Source organism: Peromyscus maniculatus, chromosome 15 (assembly GCF_049852395.1).
Source record: "Peromyscus maniculatus bairdii isolate BWxNUB_F1_BW_parent chromosome 15, HU_Pman_BW_mat_3.1, whole genome shotgun sequence".
NCBI classification, from domain to species: domain Eukaryota; kingdom Metazoa; phylum Chordata; class Mammalia; order Rodentia; family Cricetidae; genus Peromyscus; species Peromyscus maniculatus.
Genome location: NC_134866.1, coordinates 6,901,922 through 6,916,344, shown reverse-complemented (window position 1 = coordinate 6,916,344; position 14,423 = coordinate 6,901,922). Strand labels below are relative to the sequence as shown.

At 39.8% G+C, this 14,423-nt stretch overlaps 1 protein-coding gene across 2 annotated transcripts; it reads left to right on the top strand.

Moving 5' to 3' along the window:
- Positions 1-2,506: 2,506 nt before the first annotated feature.
- On the top strand, positions 2,507-14,152 carry LOC102928132 (uncharacterized). 2 transcript variants are annotated; one of them, XM_042261852.2, is made up of 4 exons: positions 2,507-2,650; positions 8,083-8,209; positions 8,677-8,772; positions 10,455-14,152. In XM_042261852.2, exons 1-4 carry the CDS (start codon positions 2,645-2,647, stop codon positions 11,615-11,617), a joined length of 1,392 nt encoding a protein of 463 aa, XP_042117786.1. In that variant the 5' UTR covers positions 2,507-2,644; the 3' UTR covers positions 11,618-14,152. The 2 variants fall into 2 exon arrangements, with proteins under 2 accessions (XP_042117786.1, XP_076408400.1); XM_076552285.1 differs by lacking the exon at positions 2,507-2,650 and adding an exon at positions 3,033-6,443.
- Positions 14,153-14,423: the final 271 nt, after the last annotated feature.

Below are 14,423 nucleotides of genomic sequence, written 5' to 3'. Positions count from 1 at the left end.
TCTGTTACAAGAAACTGAAGAGGAAGGAGGGGAAACTGTGCCCAGGGTGTAAAATGAATAATTTTTTTAAAGAAAGAAACTGAAGAAAGGAAGGGTTTATTTAGACCAAGAGTTTGAGGCTACAGATCACCACAGTGAGAAAATTATAGTGCACGACCTTGAAATACCTCACCACATTGATTCACAGTCAAAAAACAAAGTGGTGAGTGTTTGTGCTTCCCCCCACTTGTCTTAGTTTTCTGTTGTATTAAAATGCCATGACCAAAGCAACTTAAAAAAGAAAGCACTTAATTTGGGGCTCATGGTTCTAGGGAGTTAGAGTTGATGACTATCACAGTGGGGAGCATGGCAGGAGGCAGGCATGGCACTAGAGCAGTAACTTAGAACTTACATCCTGATCCACAAGCCCAAGGCAGAGAGAGTCAATGGGAATGGTGTGGACTTTTTGAAGCCTCAAATCCCAGCCCCATGACACACCTCCTTCAACAAGGCTAAGTCTCCTAATCCTTCCAGAACAGTTCCATCAACTGGGGACCAGGTATTCAAATACATGAGCTTGTGGGGGCCATTCTCATTCAAACCACCACACACTCCTTCTCCGTTTTATTAGTTCATGAGCCACGGAACAGTTACACCAACATACAGGGTGGCCTTTCCAACCTTAACAGTCTAGAAGCATTCTGTGTCCATCACATTCCCTGTACTTGATCTATACAATTAACAGAGATATATTTTTATTAATGTATCAAACACTATATGGCATTTTTCCACTTGACAAAGTAAAGTGGTAATAAATCATCCATGTCATGGCTGCAAGGTTGCTTGAGGAGGGAAGTGATAGAGCATCACCACTCCCATATATAACTGATTTATAACTTTGTTCATGCATGTTTGGCAAAGGTTCTTCCCCCACATAGGTGTATCTTCCCTTCTCCAGCATGTGAAAACTCCCAAGAGCTTTTTAAAATGACTAACATGGACTTCCAAATAGGAGAGTATGATGGTTAGATTTTATCAACTTGACACAAGTTAGTCCTCTAGGAAGATGGAGCCGTAATTATGGAGTTATCTGTATCAGACTGACCTATAGTTTGTGGAACAATTTCTTGATTGATGATTGATGCGTGAAGGCTCAGACCCCGAGCAGCTGGTCCTGGGTTGTATAATAAAGCAAACTGGGCAAGCCCGTAAGCAGCATATTTCTATATTTTCTGCTTCTGTCCTTGCTTCCAGTTTCTTTCCATGACCTCCTGCCCTGACTTCCTTCAATGATGGTTTGTATTCATTAGGCTTCTACTGTTGTTATAAAACATGATAACAAAAGGCACAACCTGGGGTGGAAAAGGTTTATTTCAGTTTACACTTCCAGATGACAGAAGAGTCATCACAGGAAATGGGAGGCAGAAGGCATGCGGGAATGCTACTCACTGGCTTCTCCAGCCTGCTCTCTTCTTTTGATCCCATCCCACTTAAACACACCAAGAACAGGGCCCACCCACATCAATCATCAATAAAGGAAATGCCCTACAGGAGATCGAGATGGAGTCAGTTTCTCATTTGAGCTACCTCTTCCCAGATAACTACCCCGTGTCATCAACAAAACCCAACCTGGGTGTGGTTCATAACCTGTGAGGCAAATAATGATTTCCCACCACCAAGGTGCTTTTAATCAGCGTGTGCTGTGATAGCAACAGAGAGGGAAACGATTCCATAGGCTAAGGAAATGAACAGAAGGAATATGCCTTCCTTTGCATGGATGTATGTATATGATGAGCCAGCATTTTTATGCTCTGATAGTTTCTAGTAGAAACAAGATAACAAGAAACGGTGAGTGACTAAATATATTTGCTCATTACCACTTACTGGTATCTGTAGAACAGCTCTTCTGACTATGAAGCCTTCTTTTGCTTCTTTGAATTAGAATGCTCACAAGCTGCACATGCTAATAAAAAGCCATGTAATCCTGTCTTAGCGAGAGGCCCAGCATTATCAGCATGTGAAGCTGACCTTGGTTGCAGATGACCTGCAACCAAGAAAAGAATAACCACAGAAATAGGCCAGAAGGTGGACAGCCAGAAGGCACATGATCCATAAGGTAAGACATACTCCCCATATACATAAATTGATAGTAAAATCTTTGTTTTTGTCAAGCAGAACTGGGGAAATATTTGGACGGCATTACATCATATAATGCAGTCCATTGATCAACCTTTTAAAGGAGTCACCATTTGCCTTGTCCTAAGATAGTTCAGTATGTCTTTAGAGAGGGTACAAAACTATTTACACAGTCAGGTCATGGACCAGAAATGGCTCTAAGTCTAATATTTCTGTCAAAGGCTTGACTCACATTCACACATCTCGTGTTGAAGATCAGGAGGTGAACTCCATCCTCACTCCCCATGGCTGCCCTGCAATCCCCGCTTCTTCTTCCATACTCGACTGCAAGTTGCCAGGGTCAAACGCAAGAACACCTGGGTTCCCGGAACTCCTTCGCGCAGACTTGTGGGAAATGTAGTCTGGTCCTTGTGACGTCACAGGGACCCACTCCGGAAACAATACTTGTTCATTCTGTCTGAAAGTGTGCTAATTCTTCAAAGTTGGGCGAGAGTCCTGTCCTGCTCTACATTCCTGCTGCGTCTCTTACATGGAGGTTGGTCCAGGGTGCAGCGCAGCCCGAGGGACTGTGTGACGTGCGGGGCTCCGTCTTGGAGGGAGCGGACCTGGATGGGAGGGCAGAAAAAGATGCCTTGGGGATGCTGTGCTGACCGTTTGTGCTGGTCCATAAGGTCCAGGTCAGGAGTGGGGGGAGGGCGTGCCTGATGCGGGCTGATGGTTTTGTTAGGATGCTGAAAGTTCTGGATTGCCAGGACTTGGTGGGTCAACCGAGAAGCTGCATTTCAGTTGGTCCTGGGAGCTTGGCTAGGGGGTGGGTAGGTACATTCTCTTTTACCCACTCTCAGATGGATGTTGACGGTTTTCTCGGTACCTCTAGAGTAGGCTGGGTTTTTTTTGTTTTTGTTTTTGTTTTTGTTTTTTTTTTAATCTCTCATATGCTCCGTAGCAAGCCTTGTAATGATCTTGGGGGTATTGATTCTTTTAGTTTTTTTCGGCCAGTTCCTGAATTAAAAGGAAACAAGCAAATAAACAAACAAACAGAGACATAACAGTTCGCAGCTGGAAAACTCTGGAACATTGCAGACAAATTTACCAGAATCAGCTGGTAAAGAACAGCTGTGACTGGGGGTGAAGGAACAATGGACACACAGAGGGAAGGAATTGGGGGAGTTGATGCTCAGCTTTACTTTGAGGACTGGGATGTCTTAAGCCTTTGAAGGAAGGACCTTCTATCCCTAAGTAATGGTTAATTACTCTCAAGAAACACAACTATTGTATAAATATGTCTTGATCTGGCCTTGAACTTGTTGAGCCAATCCATCAGCCGGGGCCCCAGGAGCAGGTGGAAAGGCTTTTGTGCCAGGGTGCCAGGCTTTTGTGTCAGGTCAGCAGGGCGAGGAAGAACTCACAGACCTGTGTGTGTTCGTGCGATTTAAAGTAAACGGACCTCATTCCCTCTCTGGACTTCTCCATGACTGATGCAGCCCACAGTGGTTAACATTCTTCCCTGCTTCTCCTTCGAGAAGAAGGATGTCTTCTCCTTCCTTCACCAGAGGTTAAAGTGTGTGTGGACTGCTTCTCTACAGTTACCCAAAACAGAACCCACTCTACGTGGGGATGATGACATCTGCCTCTTCCACTGTCACTCACGTGTGGTTCTGTGTCATCCAACCAGCAAGCAAAGTTCTGTTTATTACTCTTCCATGGGTAGGAGTTTAGTCCCCTAAGGTGTCCAGTCCTGCCGATTCCAGGGTATTTTTATTGTACACTAATGTTTGTGGAAGCGATGCTATGAGGGAAGGAGTTACTGGTTTTTACAGACTCCTGTACTACTCTTGCTATGTTAGACAGGTCATTCCTGGAAAACTCTGAAGGGAAAGTGTGCTGGATAATGGAATTCAATTCATGGTTGTCTATATGATTATGCCAGAGACCACTGAGAGAAATTACAGAAGATATTTGGACAGAATTAAATAGAAACCAAACATGTATGCACAGAATTAATTTCAGAAACATAGATCTTCATTACTTTGTCTTTTCTGTCATTGAGTCCATCCAAAATTATTTTCAAATACAGTGGCATATTTTGAGTTGAAAGGTATGTGTCAAATTGGCTAGCCAGCTGTTTAAATTCTGCATCCCATTGTTCTTTTCTTTGTGGAGCTACATAAGTCAGCGGATGAGAATGTGAGTCCCAACTGTTTGTTGGATATACACCACTTACTATTGTATTAAGATTTAGTAACAATGTACTGATTATTTAAAATCTGGATACATCAAGACCTGTCATACAGAGCAAAGCATGTGATATTTAAGTTGAAGCTAAAATTCTAATTATTCATTCCATTTTTCAATAAATACATTGCATATGATCTATCATGTCTGTTTTAGGGTTCCATTTACAGTATTTGGGTCATCATATTGCAAAAATGATGTCCAGTGCAAACACTGACACAGATACAAGAGGTCTTATGAGTTGGGCTCTGTCTACTGTGTTGTAGGCTTGTCTCTAGGACCAGCCTCCATTCAAGGGGAGGACAGTTGGACTCCACCTCCTGATTCGGGGATTAGAATTAATTTGCAGTAATTTTTAATGAATCACAGTTTGTCCCCTTCAGGCCAGAATTTATTTGCATTTCCTCTCCTTAGGAAGTAAACATTGCCAGTCTCAACTTCTCCTGAAATGTTTGCTTTAATTATATTAAAATTTCAATTAAATGGTGGCAGGCCTTCTGCCCCGCATCCCCAGGCAGCCCACAGTGCAGACAGTGGCCGGCTCAGCACAGCAACCACTTCCCCATCCAGAACAGTGGTAACGGGTGCTAGGCAGCGTTAGGGAGAGGTCCTTGCAGTCAGTTCACCAATGGGGACCTGCTCCAGTTCTCAGAGAGAATAGTGTTTCCATCTTCACTCTACCCTGAGTTCCCGCAGTTCTCCAAGCTGACCTGTTGTCGGTGATCTCCTAAGTATGGAAGAGTGAAATCTGTGGTTTTCATTTACTTGAAATGTGGGAAAGTGTTCTACTACCTACACAGAAGCTTTCAACAGAGTGTAATGGCTTTTTCTTCGAGAAATGACAGGGTTTTCTCTTCATCAACTTCCTTCAGTCTACTTATGACTTGGAAATCTATTGGCCTCCTCTCTGCTACTTTGCTCATAAGGAAAAATATTTTTCAGCATAATTTTTATTTACAAAGTATGTTTCTTTTGTGCCAAAAGTCTTTTGACTATAGCTACTCCCTTTTCCCATTGCTGAAAACACCAGGCATTTCCTACCCAAGACTCAGACGATTGGATCTGGATCTGACCTGAAAGTCTCCTCCTCTGTGAAGCTGCTTTGCAAGCTTCCCAGGGAGGGAAGGAATAAATAGTCCTCCTTAGCTGTTTAGCGTATGAACCACAGCAATGACCAATGTGAACAGATGTCCCTAAAGATGCTTCAGTGACATTCACATCTTCACATAAACAGCAGCTGTCTAATTGAACTTAAGGCCATATCAAGAATACTAGAAGCCTAGGCAAATATCCATAGTTAGTTAATTTATGGATCTTAGAAGAGAATATATGTCTGAAACATAAAGTCATGGAACTTAGAAGAGAATATGATTGGAGTTAGGAGAGAGATTGGGAGATTTTTTATTTATTTTAATTAATATTTCAGAAGAAAAGGAATAAAGTCATGTAAGTTGTGACAGTATGACTGAAACTGGAAATTATTTCAGGCACAGAAAGACATGTATCACATGATATCATCCATACGTTAAAAGTAAAGAGTTGTAACCAACAGAAGTTGGAAATATAATGGTTTTTCTCATTGGCCAGTGACATCAGAAAGCTGAGGCTTGAGGACATACTAAACTTGGATGCTCTGAAACAGTACCATAGGAGGACAAAGCTCACAGTACTGTTGCTCTGGATGCTGGATTTATGTAAACATTATGTGTATATTTCAGAAGCATACAAGACAGTCTTTTTGAGATTTTAATAATAAAAAATAGTATTTGAGGAAATTAGCATACTAAAACTGATGGAAAGATTATGCAAAGTTTATCCATAAAATTAATACAAAAACTTCATTAATATATAAATCTCTTATTTCTTTCATTTAAAAAGGGAGAAGAAGTATTATATGATTTCTCTCATAAGTCATTTTGGGGCCTCATGCAATAATATGAAAAAAAATTCTGAAATATTGAAAATTTAAAAGTCAGAAAAAACTGTTCCTGTTGCTATCCTAGTCACTGTTGTGTTATGATGAAGAGAGATGGTGCAGAAGACAACTGATAAAGCAGAACATTTAGTCTGGGGTCGTCTTACAGTTTCAGAAGGTTAGTTAATGATCGGCTGGTGACGAGCATGGCAGCAGGCAAGCAGATATGGTGGTGGAGCAGTAGGTGAGATCATGCATCCTAATCCACGGGCAAGAGGTAGAAAGAGAGATACTTGGCCTACATTGGGCTTTTGAAGCCTCCAAGTCCATTAACACATCTCCGCTGACAGGGCCACATCTACTCTAAAAAACCCACACCACCTAATCCTTCCCAAAGAGTTCCACTAACTATGGACAAAGTATTCAAATAGATATGCTTATGAGGGCCATTTTCATTCAGTCTTCCCCAGCCACCCATTATAATTCTTCAACACAACACAGTGAGACACAGATGTCACGTGGTGTAGACATGCTTCAGGAATATATCAAACAGGTCAGTATATGTCTGAGAAAAAGAGGAAAAGGGAAATAGCAAAGTCAGAGTGAAGTCTAGTGTATTTGAAATACTAAAAAAAAAAAATGTTGTTATTCCTATACCTGATTGATTTTTTTTTTTTTTTTTTTTTTTGGTTTTTCGAGACAGGGTTTCTCTGTGTAGCTTTGCGCCTTTCCTGGAGCTCACTTGGTAGTCCAGGCTGGCCTCGAACTCACAGAGATCCACCTGGCTCTGCCTCCCGAGTGCTGGGATTAAAGGCGTGCGCCACCACCGCCCGGCTCCTATACCTGATTCTTATTGGTTCTGACACCTAACATAATTTTCTGTGAGTTCTTTTTTTTTTTCTTTCTATCCCTTGGGTGCTCCATCATGTGTCTCTTGATGCACTGACATTAGCATCACTACTGGACTCTGTACAAATTAAGAAATCCAGACATCAGCTCATTGCTGCTACATCAGAAACTGCATCTTCATTACATTTCATATTCATGATTGTGCACATTAAGGGTTGAGGAGTTCCTTCCCTCCGACCATGTTTTTCTCCTGTGAAAAAATGTATATATGTTTGGTAGATAAAACAAGCATGTAGAACTAAATGCATGTTTTTCTATGGAAACATTCATTTTACATTTCATCCGTCTTAAGAGTTTCCACGTGGACTTATAGGAAACTCCTCTCTTTCCTTGATGGGTCCAGTGTGAAATCATATGACCACATTTGAAGTGTCTGAGGAATATGATTCACCTATGTTAGAAGCATGTCACTTATATCTAGCATTCTTTTCATCCTGGGCAAAATATAGAATTGTGTAACACAAGTACAGGATACCTGTTTTAGAGTTTCTTTTACAGTGATAAACTCCATGAGCAAAGCAACTTGGAGAAGAATGTATTTATTTCAACTTACAACTTCAGGTAATAGTCCAACACTGCGGGAAGTCAAGGCAGGAACCTGTAGGCAGGAACTGGAGTGTAGGCCATTAAAAAACACTGCTTATTGGCTTGGTATCCACGGCTTGCTCATCCTGCTTTCTTATACCATCTAAGACCACCACCTGCCCATGGGTTGCAACACCCACAATTAGCTGGGTTGTCAGTGAATAATTAAAAACAGCCTCCTATAGGGTCGCACACAGGACATTCTTCTGGAATGCACATTGTCAGTTGACGTTCCTTCCTCTCAAATGACCCTAGCTTGTGTCACATTGACAGAGAACTCGTCCCACAATGTCTGTTATTAATGGCATTAATCTTTATTTCAGGAAATGCTGTCCTTCTGGGATGTGGCCATTGATTTCTCTCCAGAAGAGAGGGAATGCCTGGAGCCTGCTCAGTGGAATTTGTACAGGGATGTGATGTTGGAGAATTACAGCAACCTTGATTTCCTGGGTGAGGCTCACGTCCACTGGGAATTCTTACTTTACTGTCAGCAATTAACTTCCCCACTCTCTACATCATCCCGTGGGAGCTTGTGCTCTCCAACAAAAAGCTTCATAGTCTTAGCTAAGAAACGTTGCTTTCTTTTTTTGTGAGTTTAGCCTGTCTGTGTTGGAAGAATACATCCTTCACACTAATGGGAATGGTAGAAACTCAGTTACAATGGGCATGTGCCTTATATACTAATGAAAACGTTTCACAAGTCAGTTTTAATGTTTTTTCCCCTTAAATGAAACTCAGAATCTGGATGTTGTAAATTCCTTCATGTACTGTAGTGGTCCTCTGAGAAAACATTTAAGGAACTGATTGTCTGCAGTCATTTATTATACCATCTCTTTCCTTATAAGCAGTGTACTGGAACAAACATGCCAATTCCCAGTAGAAGAACACTTAATCGTGTTTCCTTTTCCTACAAACAGGTCTAGTTCTCTCTAAGCCACACCTGGTGACATTTCTGGAGCAAAAGCAAGGGCCTATGGGTATGAAGAAACAAGTGGCAGCCACTGTGCATACAGGTGTGTAGGAATGGGGGGAGGGGGGGAGGCGTCAAGAACAGAGTTAAAGCGCAAATATTCAACAGAAAGGCAGAATTTCCCATCCACCTTGAATCATGATATAGACATAATTCTTGAGGTCTCTCTTTGTTTTTGTTGTCAAAGGACCTCTCAGACCTTTATGATGGTTTAAGTCTCTTAAGTAATTCCCCAGTGTTGAGCTGTGCTTGTATTCCCAGTGACTTCCAAAGGTCATTTTTTTTTTGAGTTTACATTGTAACTTCACACTATTTTCTAAACCTCTGAAAATTTGCACACATTTCTGAAGACCTATGTGTGAAACCATTGTAAGACAGTAACTTCACATATAAATGTATTTTATATCACTTATTCTCATGTTGATCAAAATCACCTCATTAGAGTCCTTTGTGAATGATGAAAAGGTATTCTTATTTTTAATCCCATACTCACTAAAGATTTACAATGCATACCCTTTATGGACATATAGTCATAAACTAAAACTGTCCCAAACTAGAAGAATTTGAATAGCTTATCAATAAGATTTCAGAATATTGAGAATTCAAGGATCTTTTCCCAACTATAATCAGTTGTCTATATGTAACCTGTATAATTTTGTGGATAGATTGTCCAATTATGAGCACTTCATCACAGTGTAAGGTAACAATGTATATGAGCTCTAGTTATATGAATATGGGAACGGTGTATTTCCACTTCATGTGAAAAAGAAGTCTCATGTTTTCATACATTTAGCATTGTCTCTTTTCATAGCTCATTGGTTGTAAATTAATAATTCTTAGAAAGTGAGCTAATTTTAACTCCTTTTCACTGACAACATATTTTCTTTGGAAAAAGTTGTTACTCATTGGTAAACCTAAATTTTGTCATAATTATGATATCATTGAGATGTTTGTCATCCAAATAAAACATGAAGTGCTGTCTGAAAATTGTGAGGTGTATTACTTAAGATTTTGTAGACACACTTTAATTCAAACCTAAAATTCTGAACTTCATACTTAGGATAAAAATGGTATTTCTTTATGGCTCTAGTCTCACAAAGTTACTTTTAATCTCCTCCCCCTTTCTCGCTTGGTAATGCCATGTATGTCTACATTTAATACCTGTGTTTGTTTAAGGTGTTTATTTCTTTTTGTGTAATACCCTTAAGAGACTCCTTCATTATAGATAATTACTACTTAATTAGCTACTTAACTTTGAATAATGTGCCTTCCTTCCTCCCTCCCTCCCTCCCTCCCTCCCTCTTTCTTTCTTCCTTTTTCCTTCCTTTCTTTCTTCTTCCTCTTCTTCTTTCTGTTTTTTATGAGACAGGGTTTCTCTTTGGTATCCTGGAACTCACTACATAGACCAGGCTGGCTTCAAACTCACAGATATCCACCTGTGTCTGCCTCCCCAGTGCTGGGATTAAAGGTGTGTGCTACCACCACCTGGCGTGCCATTATTTCTACATTCAATTTGATCAGGTTTTTACTTGATAGAAGTTTAGATTGTTTCCACCTACTGTAGATTGGGTTATTTTCAGTGAATATAGATGTAAAAATATAGTGTTGTTTCTGATTTCTCCATCAGAACGTGAGTATGGGTAAATGTCCCCATTTTTAAGATAAGCATTATGAATATAAAGAATGTGCTAAGCTTTTGTTCATGTCTCAACTTTTGGTCAACAGGAAAAACAGACAATAAAGGTAAAGATTACAGCAAGGCCTTTTATTGTAGTTCACTGCTTATTCAACACCACACAAATATACAGGAGACTCCTTACAAATGTGAAGAATGTGGTAAAGCCTTTCGTATTCGCTCAAGACTTTCTATACACCAGAGAATTCATGCTGGAGAAAAATCCTACAAGTGTGAAGAATGTGGTAAGGCCTTTAATACTCAATCAAAACTTTCTGTACACCAGAGAATTCATACCGGAGAAAAACCCTACAAGTGTGAAGAATGTGGTAAGGCCTTTAGTACTCACTCAACACGTTATAGACACCGGAAAAATCATACTGGAGAAAAACCCTACAAGTGCAAAGAATGTGCCAAAGTATTTTCCTACCCTTCATTACTTAAGGTACACCAAAGAATTCATTCTGCAGAGAAATCCTACAAGTGTGAAGAATGTGGAAAATTATTTTACTGTCCTTTATTGCTTAAGAAACATCAAATAATTCATTCTGCAGAGAAACCCTACAAGTGTGAAGAATGTGGCAAAGCTTTTCACTATCCCTCGTTGCTTAAGCGGCATCAAAGAATTCATTCTGGAAAGAAACCCTATAAGTGTAAAGACTGTGACAAGGCATTTTACTCTTCTGCCTTCCTGAAGCGTCATCAGAGAATTCATTCCGAAGAGAATTCCTACAAGTGTGAGGAGTGTGGCAGAAGGTTTTACTCTTTCCCACACCTCCAGGATCACCAAAGAATCCATTCCGGAGAGAAACCATACAAATGTGAAGAGTGTGGGAAAACATTTTCTACCCTCTCGTACCTTCCTTGGCACAAGTTGCGTCATTCTGGGGAGAAATCTTACAAGTGTGAAATATGTGGAAAAATGTTTTACTCTACTTTAGACCTTAAAAAACACAAAAAAATTCATACATATAAGTGTAGGGAGTGCCACTGTGCCTTTCCAAATCACTCAGCCCTTACTGAACACCAGAGAGTTCACACTGGAGAGAAACCCCATATATGTGAACAATGTGGAAAAGTCTTTTCTAGGCTTGATAGCCTCAATCAGCACCAGATTGTTCATACTGGAGAGAAACCCTATAAGTGTGAAAAGTGTGGGAAAAGTTTTTTCCGATCTTCATCCCTTAGAAGACATAAAGGGATTCATTCTTAATAGGAACTTGACATGTATGTGCAAAGTTATAAAATCTTGCTAAATATTCAGTCCTTATCTGAGAAAAGTGATTCCATTGAGTAGAGAAGTCATACATTTGTCTCGGATAAGGAATGAATATTTAGCAAGATTTTATCACTTTGCACATACTTGAATGGTGAGTGCTTTACCACTAAGTCAACACTTTCTACCAACAATCAAGTTCAATATGGAGAGAAGAAGTCCAATTATGAAGGGAGTGATAAGCTTTTAGTGTTTCTTCATATTTTAAGTAACACAACAATCTTCATCCAGGACATCAAAGCTATAATGTGAAGGATGTGTTATTGAAGGTTTGAATTATTGTTCAGTCATGGTTCAACCTCAGTAATTCTCACCTAAGAGAAATCCTACTCATGTACAGAAAAGGACCGGGGCTTACCTATTCCTCATGACTATATAAGCATTGGAGAATTCATTCTGATGAGGAAGCCAACAAAAGCAATCAGTATGGTAAGTTTCCTACCTGTTCTTTACACTGTGAATATCTGCAGATACTTCATACTGCAGAGACACTCTACAAGTACAATGACCTTGAACAATACTTCAATCTTCAGCAACACCAAAGCAGTGATATAGGTGAGAAATCCTGCAGGTGCAAATGTCCTCCTTAGCTTTAGCTGTCAACTTCACCTAGGCCAGCATTATCTGAGTAGGTGCTTTCCTGGATCAGAGTGCCTTATGGGCATGTCAGGGGGCCATTTTCTTGATAGGTAAGTGATGTAGGAGAGCCCACCTAGGACAAACAGCACCACCCTGGGGTCCTGGGTCACATGAGAATTGTGGGTGAGTAGGAGGCTGGGAAACACGTGAGGGAACATGCTTTCTGCTTCCCTTCCAGTTATAGCACCCCTGGAAGAGAACCCTGACCCTTATGTTGAAATAAAATATTTACTCCCCAAAGTTGTTTTTGGTCATACCATTCATGACTCCAACAAATCAGTGTAGGACAGCAAGGGATACAGGAAGGCATTTCCCTCTTCTTCATACCTCTGTTGCCATCAGTCTCTGTCCTAGATATAATGTCAAAGCCTTTAGATGTGTTGTGCCTCTACTGGGCACCAGAGCTTTCACACTGCAGAAGAGTCCTATAGATACAAAGAATATGATAAAGAATTTTATGTTTCCCTTATTTAGCAAAAATGCCATAGTGTAGATGAACTTTGTAAAAATAAAGACAGTAGCTACATGTTGAACAGTTGTTGCAAACTCAACATGAGAAATTTAGCCATGAATGAAACTAACATCCTTAATTGATAAGAGAGGCAATTTATTCTACTCTTCATAGCTTAACATCAAAAAATACATTTAGTATAGGAAACCCTATAAAGGAAGTAGTGACAAAGCCTTAAATCGTTAGGGGCCATGAGTGAATTCATAGTGTAGAGAAACCTTCTACATAAAATGAGTCTGGCAGGATCCATTTTTAGTATACACTCCTCAAAATAGCAATTGAAGTACACTAATATTAGTAGTGTAGCAATGTCTTTTCTTATAACTTACATAGTAATGGATATAAAGGAATTATAGTACGCACATACTATTAATACAGAATGTGGATAAACATGATGCATTGTTTAAAATATGTATGATGTATTTGATGTAATTGAAAGAAGTCATTACAAACATCAGAATCCTGAAAATCACTCAAGTCTGGAGGTATCAATCTGTTACATAACCAAACTGATAAATGACCAGATTAAACCCTGTCTCCTATAAGTTGCCCTTGTCAGGTAATTTATAACAGCAACAGGAAAAGTTGCTTAGACTACATGCCAAGTAAAAGTACCAATTTGACATCAGTACATATGCATCAGTATTTTCTACCTCTTTCCCCTTTTACTCTCAGTCTGCCCCCTTCTAATGACTCTATTCCCTCTAAAGGTGTTGCCTTTCTTCCCATCCATGTAACACACACTCAACACAGTCACCACAGATATAGCATCAGTACATAGATGACCTATGTACAATGAATTTCCTCTTTTGGTAAAAAATTTGAATGTCCGATGTGGTGTGAATGTGTGTGCATTTGTGTTTGTGCTGTTAATTACTATGATGACTCATCTTGGTTGGCACCATGGCCTGACTTGGAATCAACTGAAACCCAAACTTCTGGGCACTCTTAGAAGGGATTTTCTTAATCACATTGTATGAAGAAGGAAGACCACAATAAAGCTGTGCTACACTCTTTTGTTGATAATACAAAAGGACATTGAAGAAAGAAATTGTGCTTTCTCACTGCTTGCCCTAACTCTCCATCCACTTGCTGCAACCTTTATTAAATCCAACATCTTCTGGATTCCAAAACAGATTAAAAACCAGCAACTCTTCAAGTATTATCCAAAATTCTTCAGCACCAGATTGGAACTGTAGAGACATCCAGCCTCTTGTACTGAACAGCTGCTAGTATCATTCGCTTATCATAGTGAAACCACCACTATTGGACTACCTGGACCACATCCTATAAGCCAGTTTAATAAATTCTAAATATTTGCATTCCATTGTCCTATTCCTTTAGAGAATCCTACAACAGTCACCATATGACACTTTTCCCATTTCCATGTTAAATTAATATGCCCATTGCATTAGCACTTGTCTTTGGGTCTTGTTTTATATTGCAATGGTCTGTACACTTGTTTTTGTGAATCTTATTCAGTCCTCATTATAGCTCTGTAGTAGAGGTGGAAGTCAAGTACTAAGCTGTATCTGACTATCCTTTCTCCTATCATTGCTTTTGTTATCCCTGTTCTTTTATGTTCCATTGTAT

Coding starts and splice junctions, on each gene's coding strand:
- LOC102928132 (XM_042261852.2), top strand. Junction 8,210..8,676: donor CAGCAACCTTGATTTCCTGG/GTGAGGCTCACG, acceptor TCCTACAAACAG/GTCTAGTTCTCTCTAAGCCA. Junction 8,773..10,454: donor GGCAGCCACTGTGCATACAG/GTGTGTAGGAAT, acceptor TTTGGTCAACAG/GAAAAACAGACAATAAAGGT.